Here is a 20,807-nt window from a genome sequence, read left to right as displayed (position 1 = left end):
TGGTCACAGTTCCCTCTACCTTGCCGCCGCAGGCGGAGGGGGCGGCTCTGCCTCTCAGCAGGCCGCTGCTCCTCTTCTGCCGGTGGGTCGCATGCCCGCCTGCCTTGCAGGAGTGATTGGAAGCTCTGCCCCTCTGCGGGCCACTGGGCCTTTTCTGTCGGTGGTCACAGTTCCGCCTACCTGGCAGGTGCGGGGGGTGGGGGGCGGCTCTGCCACTCAGCAGGCCGCTGCTCCTCTTCTGCTGGTGGGTCGCAGGCCCGCCTACCTTGCCGGAGTGATTGGAAGCTCTGTTCAGCCGTGGGCCACTGGGCCTTTTCTGCCGGTGGTCACCGTTCCGCCTACCTGGCAGGCGCGGGGGGTGGGGGGCGGCTCTGCCCCTCAGCAGGCCGCTGGGCCTGCTCTGTGGATGGTCACAGTTCCCTCTACCTTGCCGGCGTAGGGGGAGGGGGCGGCTCTGCCTCTCAGCAAGCCGCTGCTCCTCTTCTCAGATACAACATCTTTGTTTTTGTATGTGGTGCTGAGGATCGAACCCAGGCTGCACCCATGCCAGGCGAGCGCGCTACCGCTTGAGCCACATCCCCAGCCCCTTATATTTTATTTTGAAACAAGGTCTTGCTAAGTTGCTTAGGGCCTTGGTAGTTGCTGAGGCTGATTTTGAACTCTCGATCCTCCTGCCTCAGCCTACTGAACCACTGAGATTACCAGTGTGTGCCACCACTCCCGCAGCAAGGTATATGTTTAAATTTGAAAGAAACATGTAATTTTCTGAAATGGTTGTACCATTTTATATTCCCACTAGCAGTGTTAAAATTCTGTTTGCTTCATGTGCTTGCTAACATTTATTATTATCACTTTTAATTTAAGCTTTTATAATAGGGTGTATAGTGCTATCATTAAATTTGCATTTTCCTAATGATTAATAATCTCAAGTATCTTCTTGTGTATGTTGGCATTTGTATATCTTCTTTTGTGAAATGTCTGCTTAAATTTTTTTTTTTTTTTGGGGGTGGTATTGGCTTGTTTATTAATAACTGAATTGTAATTGTTTATACAACTGCTTTTAAAATTAAATTTTTGTATGAGATAATTATAGATTCACATGTAATTAAAAGAAATAATATATAGAATACCTATATATCTTTTACCGTTTTCTTCAGTGATAATATCTTGCCAAAGCTACAATACAGTATCATAATCAGGATGTTGAAATTGATATAATCTACCAGTCTTTTTCAGATTTCTCATTTTCTTGTCTTGTGTGTGATTACTTCTATTAAATTTTATCATGTATAGGTACATAAGGCCACCACAACATTAAAAATATAGAATAGTTTCATTATCATAAGGATCCCTTTTATATCTATCCTCCTTCCTTTCTGTCCCCCTCAGCAACTACTAATCATTTCTCCATTTCTATAACTTTATTATTTCAAGAATGTAATATAAATGAGTCATACAGCATAAAACCTTTAGGATTGACGTTTCTCATTCAGCATACATTTTCATCAATAGTTTGTTTCTTTCTGTTACTGAGTTGTATTCCATGGAATAGATATACCACAGTATTCATCCATTGAAGGATATCTGAGCTGTTTCTCTTTTGACTAATAGTAATAAAACTTGTGTATAGGGTTTTGTGTGAGTGTAAATTTTCATTTCTAAGGGGAAAATGCCCAAGAGCATTTGTTAGGTCAAATGGTGATTGCAAGTTTTGTTCTATAACTATTTTAATGCTAATTCAAGGGTTTTTCCTATTTTATTTTATGATTATGACAAAATTTGGGATGACAGAATCGATATACCTGTATTTGCATTGATATTTAAGTATTAAATGCAATACCGAAGAACAGGTTTTTGTTTGTTGGTTTCATTGGTGGGCTTCACGACAGCATAGCACATGAATAAACAAGGGTTAAACAAGAAATATATATTTAGTTATAAATAAGAATAAGTTACTTAAGATTGTCCATAGTATTATTTCAAATTTTTACAAAAATGATATATTTTAATAACTGTCTTATGTAAAAATCCAACTATGGAATTTTTGATTCTTGTAATAGGAATGAAGATCTAAAACAGATGTTGGAGAGCAACAAAGATTCAGCTAAATTGGATGCTATGAAACGGATTGTTGGGGTAGGTAAAAGATTAGATTATTTTGATTTTTGTAAAATGGATAGGTAATGATTATATTAACTATATATATTAAATAATGTATAAATAATATCCCATTTATTCTTTAATGTTAAGTTAGAATATCCTATATAAAAGAGTGAAAATATTGAAGTATCAAAAAACAAGACACTTGGGTTCTAATTTCATCTATTCTCTCTTAACTTTTCTACCTCTAAAATCTAATATTTTCCTGTGAGATAGAAGGCATTATTTTATAGACAAAGGACAATGATATAGCTATCATCCTGCATAGACTTCATGCAAAGAAGAATATTCAAGGAATGTTTTGGTAATTCCACCTAAAAGTTGTAAGCACACTTTTGTTTTTCAAATTCCATTAGTACCAATAAAAACACATTCAATTTAATAGCCTAGAACTTTAATAAGCATTGTTAAAGGTAAGAGCATATACTACATTTTAGTTAAAATGCACAATTCAAATAATTGACTACTATGTTATTAGAGGGGTTCTATTACCAGAGAGCTAAAAATATAATGTAGTTCCTAATTATATATACCATCTTTAACAAAAGATGATCAATCTGTCTTCATTTGATATTTTTCGTATTCACAAGGGAAAAAACTGGTCTAATTTTGGTAACTATCTGATGCTAAGGAGTCCTGCTTTTGTTTCAATGGAATTACATTCACAAAGTCCATCTTCTTATTACTACTATGCTATTGATGATTTTATTTTCCATTATCTTTATGTAATAAGATAAGAAATATAATTCCTTTGCATAATTGCAAAAATAAACTTTACTATAGTAATAGTAAATAGGAAATAGTACTGTTTTTCAGAAGGCAATGCCACATAGGAGAACTTGAAATTTTCTTTCTTGTTATATTAAAGTACAAGTCCCATTTAAGAAAAATGGTTACAGATATTAATAGGTTCTGTTAAAGAGTAAAGTGGTATGAAAATGAAATATATGAAAGCAAGGACTAATTATTATCTGTGACACCTATGAATGATCTGGTCTAGCTTTCAGGCAATGAAGGTGGCAATTTTGAGAATCATCTTGTAAATTTTTAATTAAATGTTATACTTTATGCATAATAATATTTTTGGATAGACAGTTGCTGTAGTGTTTTGAGATAGAGTCATGCTGTGATTCCTAGGGTGGTCTTGAACTTGCCATCCTCTTGCCTTAGCCTGCTGAGTAGCTGGGAGTGCAGGGCATTTGCCATGTCCTTGACTTGCATGGTTTTTACACACATGAACTTTAATTACCACAATTTAGTTAAGGAATTTAGTTAACTCCCCCAATAATAGTGCAAATTTCAGCTACCGTGGTGTAACTGAGTGACTGCATCATGTACAGACTTCACTGCTAGTTCTTCAGGCAGTAAGTACATCACTATGTAAATTACAAATGTGCATCATGATTGTTGATCTATCTTTTCACTTTTTCTAAATGTATCAGTATCTTTTCACTTTTTCTAAATGTATCAGTGGTTGATCGCTATATGTATGTTACATTCAGCCTCATACAGAAATGAATATAGTTGTGTTGCCTTGTTTTTTGATGAGAAACCCATGTGACATTTTATAAAAATGGATAATTGAAAGAGGGATTTGGTCAGCAAAGATGAAAGTGCCCCAAAGAGATGAAAAGTGATTTCACTGGAAATGAAATTCAGGTAGAGTGTTAATGGAGTTATACAGAAAGAGCTGTGGCAATACTGACATCACTCCTTTTTGACAAGCATGTCTGAATTTCTAACTAACTGAAAGAACTTAGTAAAGATAAGTTATCAATGTAAATGACAGAAAGGATTTTTTTTTTTGGTATTGGGAATTGTACCCAGGAGTGCTTAATCACAGAGTCACATCCCAGCCCTTTTAATATATTTTATCTGAAGACATGGTCTCACTGAGTTGCTCATTACCTCATTGAGTTGCTCAGTACTTCATTAGGTTGCTGAGGCTGGCTTTGAACTTGCAATTCTCCTGCTTAAGCCTCCTGAGCTGCTGGAATTACAGGTATGCACCACTGGTGCCTGGTAGGAAAGGGGTTTTGATAAAACGATGAAGATGTCTCAGAAGAAACGATGCTGGTAGAATACCATTAACTAAAGGAATTCCCAGAGATAATTTACAGCATTGAAAGTACAAAAGATAAAATGTTGGAAACTAATCCAAATTTAGAAAGGATTATGACAATTTATCAAGTTAGAGAAAAGATGCTTGCTCAGTATTATAAGTTACACAATGAGAACAAGGCAAGCCCTGTTCAAATGACTTTTTTTTTTCAAACTACTCTTGATAAATTAATTCTCAATGTTTAAATTATAGTACACCAAATAAATAATATTTTTACTATTTTGTGTTTTCCTATAATGGAGAGTTTAATCAAAGTTTTGACAGAAATGTTAAAGGTAACAGATCAGTTATACTTTTTCCAGTGAATTATTAAGATAAATTTGGTGGTTTCAGTTTATATTTCTACAAGTCTCAGTACTGCACTACTATTCAGAGAAGGGACTGCCCTTAATCATTTTATCTTTTTTTAAAAAATTATTTAATTTTTATTTCTGATGGCAAAAACTTCAGAAGAATTTAGATGTCTAACAGTAGATAGTAAAATATGGAATATTTTCCAGCTATCCAAAATGATATTCAGAAATACTGTGAAAACAAAAATATTTGGAAGGAAACATAGTCACTATATTTTTATTTGTTTTTACTTTTCTTAGTGCTTTCTTTTTTAAAGAATTTAATTGATTATTATAATTGTACATATTAGCGAGATTCATTGTTACATATTCATACTTGAACACAGTGTAATTTGGTCAGTTTCATTCTCTAGTACTGCCTCTATTCCTCCTCTCCTTCCCCTGCTGATCTTTCTCTTTTCATGAGATTTCCCTCCCACTAACTTTTTTTCTTTTTCCTAACTTCCATAGGTAAGAGAAAAATGACCCTTGACTTTCCTTAATTATTTCTTTAAACTTTGGCTCTTAAATTCCATTAAAATAATTTATTTCACTAAATTACAGAATACTATTGAAATTCCTGGTTCAAAAAGTGAGGGCAAATGTATAAAGTAGTCTTTAAGTAAAAATTTTTAAAAAATCGAAAAATGTGGCATTAGGTGGTATTTTCTGTATTATGTTTTTGACACCAATAAATAGAAATATTCTCATAATCTAGACTACTGGACTATCATAAATATAACTTAAATGTAAATAAGTGGATTATACAAAATGTAAATATAGCCATGCATACCTGGTAGTTACAGACTGTCTCTTTTTGAGAAATTTTGTTTAAAGGGAAATGGTTTTTTTAATTATAGGAAAATGATTAGTAATTAATAATCACTCTTACACAAGTGATACAAATATTTGTTATGCAAATAATATAAACATTTATTATTTGTAAAGTTTTAAATTATTTATTTTGAGTAATATTGAGGTATAAAAAATAGGGATTTCATCTTTCAAATAAACTTAAAAATCAAATAGTTAAGTACTCTTAAATACTAATTTTGGACTTTGGGATAACAGAATTTGCTTGGTTCCCCTCCCTCCCTTTCAGTAGTGTTATACTTTGTAGTTTTCATCATAGTCTTGCGTTCCTTGTTAGATTGGTTTCTTTGTATTTTTTTTTTTACCCTTGATTTTCATTATGAGTGGTCCCCATTAAAACGAATGACTTTTCTGTAACTTGCATTTAGATTTCTAAGTGAACTCTCCTTTAACTTATCCAATAATCTTTTCAGTCCTTTTCTTGGATTTTCTAGACAGATAATTATAACATGTGGAAGCTATAATGGCTTATTTTAATTTTAAATATTTATGTCTTATTTTTCTTGTATCTGCATTGAATACAGCTCTACCATGATGTTGAATACTATGGATGGTAGAGGACATTCGGATTTTATTGAAAATAATTTAACATTTAAATATTTCTTTGTTTTTGTTTTAAAGATGGACAATATCTTTATTTATTTTATTTATTTTTGTGTGGTGCTGAGGATCGAACCCAGTGCCTCGTGTGTGAGGCAAGTGCTCTACCACTGAGCTATAATCCCAGCCTCAATATTTAAATATTTCTAATGTCTTACTCTTTGGATATAATGTATCTTGTAGAATTCACGTAGACACATTTTTACATATTTATGTGATGCTGATCTTTGTCTTTTGAAAAGGTCTCTGATATGGGTTGAGCTAGGTTCATAGAATGAGTTATTGTCTAAGCTTTCTTGGCCTCCTGCAAGGCTGAAAAGACCTCGCCTTATTGTTTTTAGTTTTTATGTTTAGGACTAGAATCCATTGGCATTAACTTTTGTGTATGGTGTGGGATAAAAGCCAAGGTGTTTTATTTTTTGCCCCTGAATATCCAGTTTTCCCTTTGCTGTGGGTTTAAAAGGCTATCCTTTCCTCTTTAAAGTTAATCTTCAATAAAAATCAGTTTACCCTATATACATGACACTTCAACTGAGACATGTATCTGCATCTGACATCTGAGATCTGGCTCTTCTCTGGATTACTAATCTTTATAGCTATCATTTCCTGAGTCCCTTAGTTTTAATTTCTGTATCCTTAAAGTAAAATATACTGTAAGTTCTCCAATCTTAATTTTGTTTTACAAGATTGTTTTTGGTTGTTGTCTAACTTTTGTGTTTCCATGTAAAGTTTAGAGTCAGCTTGTCAGTTTCTGAAAGGAAAGAAAAGGCCCATGGAATTTATATTGGAATTGCATTGAATCTATAGATAATTTTGGGAGAATTAACATTTTCACAGTGTTTATTCTTAAGCTTCATGATTATGATTCTACCCTTTGTTTAGAAATTCAGTTTCTCTTGGCAGGGTATGTAGTTTTTAGTGTTATATTTGAACTTCTGTTGTTTTGTTAGTACTTTCCTTAAACATTTTTGTATTTTGGATACTATTGAATGCTGTGTTTTTAAATCTCAATTTTCAACTTACAGATTTTGTTGCTTGTTCCCCCTTTTATTAAATAATTATACTTATTTGCTTGAAATTTTTTCAGTGAAATGTTAATGATAATTGTTTTTTCTCCTTTTCATTCAATGTTTAATTTGATTTATAATTAGCACTGTATTCCTATGTGGAAACTCCCCAAATTATTTAAAATCTTCCATGTTTGTACACACAGACGTGTGTGTGTGTGTGTGTGTGTGTGTATGTATGTGAATTTTCTGTTATTAGATGTTGGATTTTGAAATTCTCTTTCGGATTTAGTTCATTTATCTTTGTAATTATGAGATAATGGACAAAAAATTCCTAATGAAAGTTATTGGCATATGTTACATCATAGCCATACATGTCACAGAGTATTTAGTTGGATGTGATTGAGTTGAAAACAATTAAAAGTAATTTCAAAGTTTTAGATATTTTGGTTATATATATTCCCAAAATATATTAAACCAGATGCATTGTTACTATAGGAAAACCTGGAAAAGTTCCTTTAAGAAATGGAAGTTAATAACATGCACAATTCTTATTGTCTTGAGTTAATGATTGTAATAAATATTTTTTCTATATCTTTGTAGACTGTTCACTCTCTTGCTTTCTTCTTTCAACGTAGTTATTTCATTTCTATGTATATTTTAAAGAATTCAAGTTAAGATTGTTGCTGGCATCTTTTTTTTTTTCCTTCAAATTATTGGTTTGGAAATTGCTTAAAGGGCCAAGATTTTCTGCAGTCATGGTGTGCATCAGGACCAGTTCCTTAATACTAGTCCTCAGATTTTACTGGTGGTACCTATCTATAGAACATTAGTGGGTTTTCTGTCAGCTCTAGTCAAATCAAGGGCTCCTAACTTTCCATTTACTCTTTCCACCACAGCCTCTTTTTAAAAGCTGAACCTACCAGTAGTGTGTGCCACCATTCCTGACGTGGCTACTGTTGTAACTGGTCTCCTCCCCTCCTTTTTTGTTACCTATAAATTACTGAGTAGTTATTTATAAATTAAATTTCTGCACATTGTTCCCATCTTTATTTATTGCTGTGAAGAATGACCTGTCAATATTGTTAAGAAATTTAGTACAATTTCTTTTTTCTTCCTGAGTTTAAAAATTATTGTACAATTTTGCATCTTAACTATTATTCAGTGTTTAAAAAGTAATTTGAACAGCATATGAAAGTCAATGTAATATACTAAATTAATAGAATGAAGGGGAAATAAACCACATGATCATCTTAATTTATACAGAAGAGGCATCTGACAAAATTTGACACACTCTTTAATGGTAAAACCACTTAACACTAGGAATTGAAGAAAATTATTACAACATACTAAAAGGCATGAAAAAATATAAAAGCTAGCATAATACTCAGTGGTGAATGACTGAAATCTTTTACTCTATGATCAGAAATTTGATAAGGATTCTTGCTTTTGCCACTTCTATTCAATGTAGTACTAAAAATTTTACCCAGAGCAGTCAAACTAGAAGAAGAAATAAAAGGCATCCAATTAGAAAGGAAGAAGTTAAATTATCTTTGTTCCCAGACAACATGGTGTTTATGTAGAAAACCCTCAAGATTCCACAAAAAATAATTGTTAGAATTAATACTGGGCTGGGGATGTGGCTCAAGTGGTAGCGCACTCGCCTGGCATGCGTGGGGCGCTGGGTTCGATCCTCAACACCACATAAAAATAAAATACACATATTGTGTTCACCTAAAACTAAAAAATTAAAAAAAGAATTAATACCTAAATTCAGCATAGTTGCAGAATACAGAATTAACAGGCAAAATCAGTTGTATTTTTATACATTAACAGTAAACAATCTGAAAAGGAAATTAAGAAAATAGTTCCCTTTATGATAGCATCAAAAAGAGTAAAATAATTAGGAATAAGCTTAACCAGAGAGGTGAGAGATTTGTAAACTGAATGCTTTAAAATGTTGCTGAAAAAATTAAAATACAGATAAAAAAGACTAATATGAAGATGTCAAAGTAATCTATGTGTTTTACTAAAAACACCAATGATTTTACTTTTTTGCAAAAATAGAAAAATCTATCTGAAAATTCCCATTGAACTCATGAGACCCTGAGTAACCCAAAAAAATCTTGAAAAAGAGCAAAGTTTAGGTCTCACACTTTCTGATTTAAAAACTTACTATAGAACCACAGTTATAAGAACAGTAAGGTATTGAGATGAAGATAGACATATAGACCACAGTACCATAGAGAGCCCAGAAATAAGCCTTCATTTATATGGTCAAATGATTTTTGGTCAAGGGGCAAGATCATATAAAGGAAAAAGGACAGTATTTTAAACAAAATACTGCTAAGAAAACTGGATATCCATCTGTAAGAGAATGAAGGTAGAACCCTAATTCGTGTCATGTAAAAGAAAATCAAAACAAATCACAGATCTAACTGTAAGAACTGAAACTTTTTAAAACTGTATGAAGAAAACAGGACAAAAACTTAATGGCATTGGTTTTGACAAAGAATTCTTACGATGACAAAACAGGAGCAACAACACAACAAAATAGATAATTTGGATTTTATCAAAATTAACATATATGCATCAAAGAAGATCATCAATAAAATATAAAGGCCACCTACAGAATAGGAGTAAATATTTGCAAGTCACATATCTCATAAACGGGATTAATATTTAGAATATATAGATAATTTCTATAACTCAACAACTAAAAATCCAGTGAAAAAAGTAGATAACAGAGTTGAATAGACTTTCCTCCAACGAAGATATACAGATGGCCAATAAGCACATGGATAGATGCTCCATATCACTAATCATTTGAAAAATACAAATCAAAGCCACAACAAGGTGAGACCACTTTTATACTCATTAGGATGACTGTTATCAATAAAACAAACTACAGGTGTTGGTGAGTGTTTTAATCAGCTTTTTTGCTACTGTAACCAAAAGACCTGTCAGGAACAATTTTAGAGGATGAAAGTTTACTTGGGTGCTCATGGTTTCAGAGGTCTCAAACAGCTGGCTCCACTCCTCTGGGCTTGAGGTGAGGCTGATGATGGTGAAAGAGTGTGGTGGAGGAAAGCAGCTGGGGATATCACACCAGGAAGAAGAGAGAGACAGAGACAGAGAGAGAGAGAGAGAGAGAGAGAGAGAGAGAGAGAGANGAGAGAGAATCTCTCCAGAACGAGAGAGAGAGAGAGAGAGAGAGAGAGAGAGAGAGACTCTCTCCAGAACAAAATATAAACCCCAAAGGCACGCCCTCAGGGCCCTACTTCTTCCATCTATACACTACCTGCATATGTTACCATTTAGTTAATCCCTACCAGAGTATTAACACACTGGTTAGGTTAAGACTGTCATAACTCAAATCATTTCACCTCTAAACCTTCTTGCATTGTGTCAGACATGAGTTTTTTGGGGACACCTAAATGTAACAGTGAGGATGAAGAAATAAAGATTACTGGTGGGAATATAAAATGATGCAGCTACTATGGAAAAAAGTGTGGCAGTTCCTTAGAAAATTAAAAGTAGATTTACAATATGATCCAGTTACTCCATATCTGGTTATATACAAAGAAGAATTGAAAGGAGGTTAACTTGAACAGATATTTATACAATAGTGTTTGTACATTTATTCACAAAGCCAAAAGGTGGAAAAACACTACATGTTCATCACTGGATAAAGAGATAAACAAAAAGTAGTATAGATACCCATAATGAAATATATTCAACCTTAAGTAATGAAATTCTGACATGCTACAATGTGAATAAACCTTAAGATAGCATGTTAAGTGAAATAAGATACAAAAAGACATATGATTCTATTTATATAAAATACTGAAACTTACAGAAAGTAGTATAGTGGTTATCAGTGGCAAGGGGGATAGAAAGGTTGAGTGCTCATCTTTCAAAAATCACTTTAGATATTTATTTTAAATGATATGACCTTATCAATATAGTGCTTTTGGTTTAATCTCTATCTTGCTCATTTAAGTTTGCTCATGGCTTTTACTGTTTTTGTTTTTTTCCCCTCAAATCATATCCTCCTTATTCTTCAGATTTTTGGTTTGTTTCCAGGCGATACAAGCATTTTGTATACAAGGAAGATAATGTGGATGGCATTTTCTGAGTCCTTTCCTGTTGGAACTGTTTTTTGTACTTTTGCCATGTGAAAATACATTATTTAATAGAATTATTAGATTGTAATGTTTTCTTCTTCTAAAAGTTGTATAGATTTTATTCTTAATTTCCTCTGGGTTTAGATGTAGGGGTCAGAAGTATGGTGGCAACCAGATTTAAAAAAAAAAAACTTTTTGTAGTTGTAGATGGACAGAATGTCTTTATTTTATTTGATTATTTTTATATGGTATTAAGGATCAAACCCAGTGCCTCACACATTCTAGGCAGGAGCTCAGCCTCAGTTGGCCTCAGCCCAATTGGATTATTTTATTATTTCTCCTCTGGGGAACCTGTTATAACTGTCCAGATAACTCAGCTTTGACTATGTTGAGGAAAAAGAATTTTAATCAAGATATGATCTGTTTTTTTCTTTTCACTGATTTGTTATAGTACTAATAAACCTTTTTGTTTTAAAATATTAAATCTGTCTTAGAGAAATTTTCTTGTTATTTATTTGCTCTTTTTTTCTGTCAGTCTGCCTGTTTTCTCTTGGCATTTCTATTATGTGTTTATTACATTTCTTGGATCCGTCCTTCATGTCTCTGTCTTCTGACCTGTCAAATTGATACTGTCTCTCTGTCCTTTCCTGATTTCTGGATGAATGTTTTAAGCTGGCATTGTAGTTCAATATAGATTTTTGTTATTATTTTATGTTCTCCTACTATATTTTAAAATGTGGTAGTGACATCTTCATCTGAAAGCTTCTTTTCATAATGCAAAATTATTCTTTTTATAAGAAATGCCATATCCCCTCAAATCTCATTAAGAATATGAATTGGACATTTCCAGTGCTATTTTAAGGAATCTGTTTTCTTTTCTTTTGAACTGTGGGATGGTTTTGTATGCCATTTATTTCCCCCATTTGGTAATGCTTAGAGAGCTTTAGATATGTCTGTAGTTGGCCAGAAGTTCTATTTGAGATTGGTTCTGTTATAGACTCTCTAAATTCTTAGTATCAATGTTTTCAGGCTCAGTGGTGTAAAGAAGAGAGTAGTATCAATATTGTTAATTATTAGAAGATCAGTGTCTATATAGAATAAGAAGAACAAGTAGTTCCAAGGTAAGGAGCCTGAGAGCACTGTTCTCTCTATCTTGATATAATTAGTACATATGTCTTTGTTGAGTGTAGCGATGTAATTAACTTTCATGGTTTTTTTTTTGGGGGGGGGTTGTTGTTTTAAGTGATATTTGGGAATAAGTAGTCTAGTCTTTTGTATGGTATGCTGTTATCAGGGCGCTTCTGAAGATGTTAGAAAAAACAATATCTGGGAGCTGGGGATATAGCTCAGTTGGTAGAGTGCTTGCCTCGCATGCACAAAGCCCTGCGTTCAATCCCCAGCACCATACACACACACAGACAAACCAATAAATGTGAGCCAAGAAACTGTTATGCTTAAGTAGTAGGCAATAGTTCCACTTATGATTAAATAGTAAGTTATGCTAGGGGGACATGGTATCCTACATCCATTTATTCTCCGGATTGTGACTAGTGGGTAGAAGGTTATTTTCTAAACTGTTACGTTCATTCCATGTAGAAATTTGTTGAAATTTCTGTCATGTGACTGGTTGATTATCTGTAATTAAAAATATGCTGGGTTGGGCTGGGGTTATTGCTCAATGGTAGAGTGCTCATCTAGCATGTGCCAGGCCCTGGGTTCCATCCTTAGCACCACGTAAAAATAAATAAATAAAATAAAGGTATTGTGTCTAATTAAAACTAAAAAAAAAAAAAAAAAAAAAAACTCCAAAAAATTATGATAAAATAANAAAAAAAAAAAAAAAAAAAAAAAAAAAAATCCTGGGTTGACTCAGTAGCCAAACAGAGACAACAGAAGAAAGTGTTAAAAGTTCAGGACAGATTAGAAGAAAATCATTTTGAATAGCAAATTTTTTTTTGAATAGCAAAAATTAAAAAGAAATGAAAAGAGCTTAAGAACCTTGTTGGATAATTTCAAAAGTCCTAAAATATATATTATTGAATTCAAAAAAGAGAAGAGAAACAGACTAGGGCAGAAAAAAAATATTTAAAGAAATAGCAGCAGAGAATTCCCCAAAATAAGCTTAGCATGGTGGCACATGCCTATAATCTGAGCTGCTCAGGAGGATCATGAGTTTGAGGTCAGTCTCAGTCAGTTAGCAAAACCTTGTCTCAGAAAAAGAAAAAAAAAGGGTGGGAAATAGCTGGGGGTATAGGTCAGTGGTAAAGTGTCCCTGGAGTCAATCTCCAGTTCTATATACACACAAAAGTTCCCTTTTGATGAAAGATGTAAACTAATAAGCTCAGCTAACACTTCTTTTATCTATTAAATCAGGATCCATCAGGATAAAAGAAGACCAGACCATGAATAAACATAATAATCAAACTATTGAAGAACATAAACAAAAAAAAAAATCTTAAAAATAACCTGAGTGGGGCTGGGGGCAGGGGTGGGGAGAGATACATATCATATAGGAGAACAGTAACTTGAAATAACTATAGATTTCACTTCAGAAACCATGGGAGCCAGAAGACAGTAGAACATCTTTAAACTACTGAAAGAAAAGAACTGTTAACCCAGAATTCTATATGCAGTGAAGATACCCTTCAAGGTGAAAATTAAATAAAGATATTCTCAAGAAAAGAAACACTAAAAATACCCAATTCTAGCAGTTTTGCTTTCCTGGAATGTTAATGGCAATTCTTCAGGCTTTGAGGAAATGGTGTCAGATGGATGTTTTAGGGAGATCAAAATGGTAGGGTAGATATCTGAATAAGCTTAAAAGTTATTCACTGTCTGAGAGGTTTTTTAATGGGCATATGTATTTATATATATGGCAGCTCCAACATAAAGGTTAATGGGGAGATGGTTTAAAAGAACCTATATAGTTGTAAAGTTTCTACATTTTACTTGACGTGGTGCAGTGTCAACTAAGTAGACTGTATAAGGCTTGCTATGTCTTTCTGTATTTGGCTCTGTATCCCTAGAGAAAGAACCACTAAAATATGACACACAAAAAAACCAAAAAGTAAATATAAAATATTAACTTCTAAAAAAATTTTAACTAAGAAGGGAAAAGGTTAAACAGCAGAATACAAAAGACAGGGACTAAACAGAAAATAGGTAGTAAAATGAAAGACCTGAATCTAATGATGTCAATAATTACTTTAAATAGAAGTAATTCTGATGTTCCTGATTAAAAGAGATCTTCAGATTGGATGAAAATATCAATGTACAACTGTGTGCTCCCTAGAAGAAATTCAACATAAAGGCTTAAATTGTAAGGGTAGAAAAATATATACCATGCAAACATAAAAAAATGCTTTAGTGACTATTCAGAGAAAGTAAACTTTTGAACAAATAATATGATAGGGATAGGACGGACCTTATGTAACATTAAGGATCATATCTCAAAAAAAAATGCTCTTAAATGTGCATGACAACATGGCCTTAGAAATGAAGCAAATATAAAACAACAAAAACACAAACCTGTTAAAATTGAAAGGAAGGCTAGACCAATGCATAATTGGAAAGTTCATTATTTTTTTCTTAAAAATCAGTAGAATAATGAGATAGAAAACCAGTGAGGATATTGAAGACTGGAATAATATCAGCTAATCTGACCTAATTGACATTTATAGAACACTTAACCAATTAGAGCCATATATACATTATTTTGACATGCAGGGTAGATGATGTTCAAGCCATATCATCAATCATTATGGATGATTTCAGTTCTTTCAAATTTGTTATCCAATGATAATGGAGTTAAATAATTTGTTGGAAAAGATCAGTAAATTTCTTAAATATTTGAAAATTGTATATCAAACTTCTAAATAACTCATGGAACAAATTGGAAGTCACATTGGAATTAGAATGAAAATGAAAAATTGTATATCAAAATTTGGAGGATTCAGGTAAAGCAGTGCTTAAAAGAAATTTGTAATAATAAAAATTTTCATTTAAAAAGAAAAAGAAAATTTTCCAGTATATTATCTAAACATCCACTTTAAACATAGAAGAGCAAATTGAAGCCAAATTGAACTGAAAGAAAGGAATAAAAAAGGTAGAATAGAAATCAGTGAAATTGAGGGGAGAAAACCAATAGAGAAGAATCAGTGAATTTGAAAACTGATCCATGAAAAGATTAAAAAAATTGATAAACCTGTAGAAAAAACAGTCAAGCAAAAATAGGGCAAATTACCAATATCAGGAAGAGAAGACAGCGTATTAACATTTAAAGGATAGTTAAGGAACACTTCAGGCACTTTTATAGCTGTCAATTTGACAACTTTGTTCAAATGGACAAAGATGATGCTGAAAAGACAAATTACAAAGTTCACTCAAGAACTAGATTACCTCAATAGTCCTGTATCATTGAAAGTAACTGAATTTCTCATTTAAAAAGCTTCCAACACAGAAAACTCCAGTTCTCTATAAACTCTTCCAGAAAATAGAATATGAAGAAATCTTTCTGAATTCAGTATATGAGATCAGTATATGAGATCAGCATTATATTGTGTGAAAGCTAGACCAACATTTTAAGAAAATTAAACTACATCCACATCTCTCATGAATATAAGAATACTGAAGTGAGGGCATATTAGTCAGGTCCTCCATATTGCAAGGCTGTTAGTCTGAACCCACAGTCCAAGGAATGTTGATATTGGGATGAGGACACCAAAGGTCAAAGAATGACAATAAATAAGTTTGTATGAAAGTAAAGGATAAGCAAGAAACATTCCTATGATTTTTGTGCTTGGCAGATCCACTCAGTTTTTAGAGAGGTGGAGAGGTTCAGGGAAGCACTGCTTCAGAAGTTCAGAGTACCTGACATCGTTTCTGAATACATCTGGAGTAACACCATTCTTCCAACACCATAGGCACTTGGAGTTGGTTAAACTATGGAAAAATCTTTGGAAGTTACAGTTACAGTCCAGAGACCAGAAGATAGAGAACCTCTGAGCTAACTGGATGGATTTTCCTGTAAGCATTAATGAGATCAATTATAAAATCTTTAGAAATGCAGAATCACATATACTGTAGGACTTTTAGAAATAAATTATCTGCTGAGTTGTGAGAAAGAAGAAGTTTGAACTCCTACTGAAGTGTTTACACAACTGAGACTTTATAAGTGGCCCAGAGATTAAGCATTACAACACTGCTGGTCCTAGAAAAACATCCTGAGTTCATTGGAAAATTTGGAGAATAAACCCTTATACAATGACAGCAAAACATTCATAACCCAGTCACATGTGGACTGGGAGAAAATAGCTTTTAAAGAAAAAAATTTTTTTTTTCCTATAGCAATGTGCAAACTCAAATGGCTAGAGATTTCTTGCAAATTGAGGAGGTTGTGTACCTTGACAGAATTAGTCCTGGAAGCCAAAGAATGTAATAATTCCTTTGAAGGTAAACGAAACACAACAAAACAAAAACATCAAGACACATTCAAACCCCTGCCTGCAAGCCCTTGATTGGTTACGTATGCTTTTACAAGGCGAAGCAGGCACTGTATTCCCAAGTGCACCCTGAACTGCTCAACTTGGAGTTGACTAAGGTCCTGTCTGAGAAATATGAGCAGCTTCCAGAGCAAATAAAGCAGAAATACATTGAGGATTTCCAGAAGGAAAAACAGGAGTTTGAAGCAAAACTGACTCAGGAATACCACCCTGATCGTCCAGGACTCCAAGAAATCTGATGTCCACAAGAGGTGTCAAATAAAAGCCTCCTAAAAGCTATAAGGAAATGTGAAAAATGTGCAATCTCATCCAGAAGCTGATAAATTTTCCAAGAAGGTGAAATATCATGGATTGCCTAAGGTCCCCATAAATTTCACCAAGATTCATGGTCTGAAGGAACCTGCAACATTTACCTGTGAGAAAATGCGTAGTAGAGATTGGCAGACACTGGCAATGTCCCACAGCCTGAAGGAACCACATGAAATCCAGGCTGAGGAGCTGCAGAAATAGTACAGGGTGGACCTAGATCTCTGGCTCAGGAGTTTGTCATCTAAGGAATATGCTATATACAAAGAGACAAGCAATGGTAAGTGTAAGAACATGACCATGACAAGAGCCCTGAACCCCAGGATCAGACACATAGACATGTAGTCTTTATCAGCCAAGAATTTGAAAGAGGAACAAGGACTACAGGCCCTGGGAGAGACTCATCAGAGACTATTTGAATGGGATTAACTAACAACTGTCATTTCTCACAGGGATCAAAAGAGATAAGAAGGAAGATGGGGAAGAGGTTGAAGGAAGCAATTCCTCAGGCTCCAGCAGTGGCCGTGAAGATGAAGATAGTGGCTCTGAGGGCAGTGGCTCTAACTCATCTTTCTCAGGAGGCTCTTCAGATTTAGATTCCATCTGAGCTTTGTTAACATAGTGAATGGTTGTGGTCAGAGAATTTTCTAAGTCTAGGGCATCCACATCAAACATTTTTACTTCATTTTTCCCCTCTCTCATTTTTCCTCTTCCCCCCAAATAAAAGGAGTACAGGGTGGGAAGAAGGGAATTTAGAGCAATACTTTCTGTACCAGGTCCATAAACCTGGGAGAAAGAAGACCCTTCTGAAAGAATAAATACAAGTATTAGACATTATTGCCTCACTTTATTTCCAGTACCACCCCCAGAGGAATTCCATACAATTAAGTCTCTTAGATACACAATGAGGTGGTTGGGTTTGGAGGGCACACTAGACTAAACTGAGTATTCTTGAAATAAAATTTGCTCTTATATTCTGCCTTCTAGTGTGGTAGGAGAACACACATGAATCTGTGACCCTCTCTGTTTGTGGGATCCTCTCAGGATTCTTGCACTGAATCTAGAGTGAGGAATACTTAATGGGGGTTAGGGTAGGAGCCTTAAAAAAACATAGGGTGACTTCTGGTATTTCTCTATCACTGAGGTAAGGAATTAGCCATTTCCACACCTGGAAATGGATGGAGTCATGCTGGCAACAGTATTTCTATATGTATAATGAGATTTTTGGGGGTCACTAATTAAAAAAGTGGAAGTTAAAATTTAAAAAGCACCTTACGTATTTTATTGGAATGAGATCCTCTTATGACTTCAGGAACTGCTCCTAGTGGTCTGAATTTTTTTCTGGGCAGAAGTTTCAAATCCTTCCTGTTGCACAAGGTGAGTGAATCTCACCTTTAATATTCAGGATAGATGAATACACAGATATTGAGATAGACAACCACGCTACTCTGTGACTCCATTTGATCTTACTTGATTGATGTTCCAGTATCAGTGTGCAGTTATTTATTTTAGTTTTTGGTATGTTATGGTTTAGATATGGTGTCCCTCAAAAGCTCACATGTTAAGACAATGCAAAAAGGTTCAGAGGAGAAATGACTGGGTTCTAAGAGTCTTAACCTCATCAGTGAACTAATCCCCTGGTAGGGATTAACTGAGTGGTAACAGAAGTGGTAGGGTGTGGCTGGAGGAGGTGGGAATTGAGGCTTGGCTTGGGAATGTATATGTATCTGTCAGTAGACTCTCTTTTTGCTTGCTGATTAACATGTAAGCGGCTTCTCTCTTCCACACTCTTCAGACATGATGTTCTGTTTCACTTTGAGCCCCAAGAAATGGAGCTGGCTTTCTGTGGATTAAGACTTCTGAAAATATGAGCCCTTAAATAAACTTTTCCTCCTTTAAAGTTGTTTTGTTCAGATCTTTTAGTCATAACACGAAAAAGCTGACTAAAATGTGGTATTTTAAAAAATAGATGTAAGGCCTTCTTGTAATTTCTCCCTGAATATTCCTAGCTATTTTCACATTTTGTTCTCATGAATATTAGCATCATAGTAGTTGCACCCTTTTTATATAAAAATCATTGAGTTTAGATATTAAATTTGTACTTGAATCTGTTTTTAATTTTTTTTCTGATGAGTAAAAACATACAATTTAAACTTATTAATGGGGTTTCATGTTATGTTTAGGTACATGTATATATTGTGTAATATTTCAAGGAGGTTATTCATACTTATTTCTTCAAACAGTTATTTTGTTACGGTGAGTACTTTCAAAATCCTTTCTTTTAGTGTTTGGAAATGTACAGAACATTATTGTTGTTCCTAAATATCTTAGTGAATTATTATTTATAATACTTTTTTTAGGTGAGCAATCATTTTCAGAAAACAATGGCGATATTTAAAATTGCTGTACCTCTACTGTGTTTTTACTCCTAAAGGTCTTGAAGTATCCAGAATAATATTAAGGAGTAGCAGTGATATGTTCTTTACTTGACTCTGATTTTCAAGCTAAGGCTTACTGGATTCATAACCATGAAAATTATGCTGATATATATATGTGTATATATATGTATACATATATATATATATGAAATAAATATTAAGAAAAAAGTCGTGTGTAAATTAAAGAACAGTTATCAGAAACTAGTCCCTCCTTCAATTAGATGTGGGCAACTAGTGGATATTCTTTGTAGAAATGCTCTGGAATTCTATCTCTGCTTTGGGTAGAAGATGGCTTAGGAGAGGGCATGGTTAGAGCCTATTAGAGCTTAGAGCTACAAATGACGTGTGTCATTTCAGCTTCTGCTCAGTTAGCTGAACCTGACTTCCACCTTTTGCACTGCAGCTTTTTCAGGCATCGGAAACTTCAACTAAAAAAAAAAAAAAAAAAAAAAAGAAGAAGACATATTTCCCTGTGCTTTCTACTCATGAACCTTCCTTTCTGCACAAAGTTCTTATGCTCTCTGTTCTGGGGAAGAGAGAACCAAGAACAGGATTTTACCTAAACTAAAAGGGAGAAGAGATGGAGGAAATGCTATCCGAAAAGACAGGAATAGCATTGAGAAGGTCTGCTCCATTTCAAGGAATCTTCTTAACTGGTTTCTCTTTTTCTCTATAACTTCCATATTTAGGATTGTATCACATCTTGTCCCTTATTCCATTTCTCTATCTGTCCTCCCTCAGTGATTTGACCTCTTTCCAATTGCATTTCATCAGCCAGGTGCTTTCCTGTATTCTCCCATGGTTTCCATGCTCAAATGTTTCTCAAAGTGTGTGAAACCTCTTGGTTTCTCATCTTTCCCCAAACTCTTGCTTCGTCCCTTAGTCTTTTGCATTATAGTTAATGACAGTTTCATTCTTCTGGTAGTTCATGTGTAGTCCTTCTTAATTCTTGTCTTTTTTTTAAATCCCATATATAATCCACTTCTGAATAAGTCCAAAATCTACCCCCTTCTCACAGTCTCTCAGCATCTTTTTCCTGGGTAATTTCAGTGGCCTGCTAATTGTTTTCTGTGATTCTACATCTCCTGTTCTGTATTTCACACTACAGCTGGAAAGACCTTATAAGATATCCAGTGACAACTGTCCTCTTCAGAATTCTCCAGCGTTTTCCCATTTCACGTGTCCTCCAAGCCACCTTCTTTTACAGTGGTATGCATTTCTCTGACTTTTTCTCTTGCCATTCTTCTCTTCACTTACTCCAGTCTGGCTACCCAGGCCTCCTGCTCCTGGAACATGTCATGATAAAACTACTATTTGCCTAGCTGGTCCCATGGTTCCCCT

The 20,807-nt window shown here is 34.1% G+C and overlaps 1 protein-coding gene across 5 annotated transcripts in view; it reads left to right on the top strand.

The window, feature by feature from the left end:
• Nucleotides 1–20,807, top strand: part of Ap3b1 (adaptor related protein complex 3 subunit beta 1) — a 246,829-nt gene that overhangs the window by 30,754 nt on the left and 195,268 nt on the right. For 4 of the 5 annotated variants that reach the window (XM_015497828.2, XM_048800176.1, XM_048800178.1 and 1 more), the window contains exon 2: nt 2,061–2,136. The exons of the other annotated variant lie outside the window; for it this stretch is intronic. In XM_015497828.2, the coding sequence (XP_015353314.1) occupies nt 2,061–2,136 (76 nt within the window). The remainder of the gene's footprint in view (nt 1–2,060; nt 2,137–20,807) is intronic. 5 annotated transcript variants of the gene reach the window in all.

The sequence above is a fragment of the Marmota marmota genome, unplaced genomic scaffold, assembly GCF_001458135.2.
Source record: "Marmota marmota marmota unplaced genomic scaffold, marMar, whole genome shotgun sequence".
In the NCBI taxonomy this organism is placed as follows: Eukaryota; Metazoa; Chordata; class Mammalia; order Rodentia; family Sciuridae; genus Marmota; species Marmota marmota.
The sequence above is the reverse complement of the archived record's forward strand: the minus strand, read 5'-3'. Positions and strand labels throughout refer to the sequence as shown.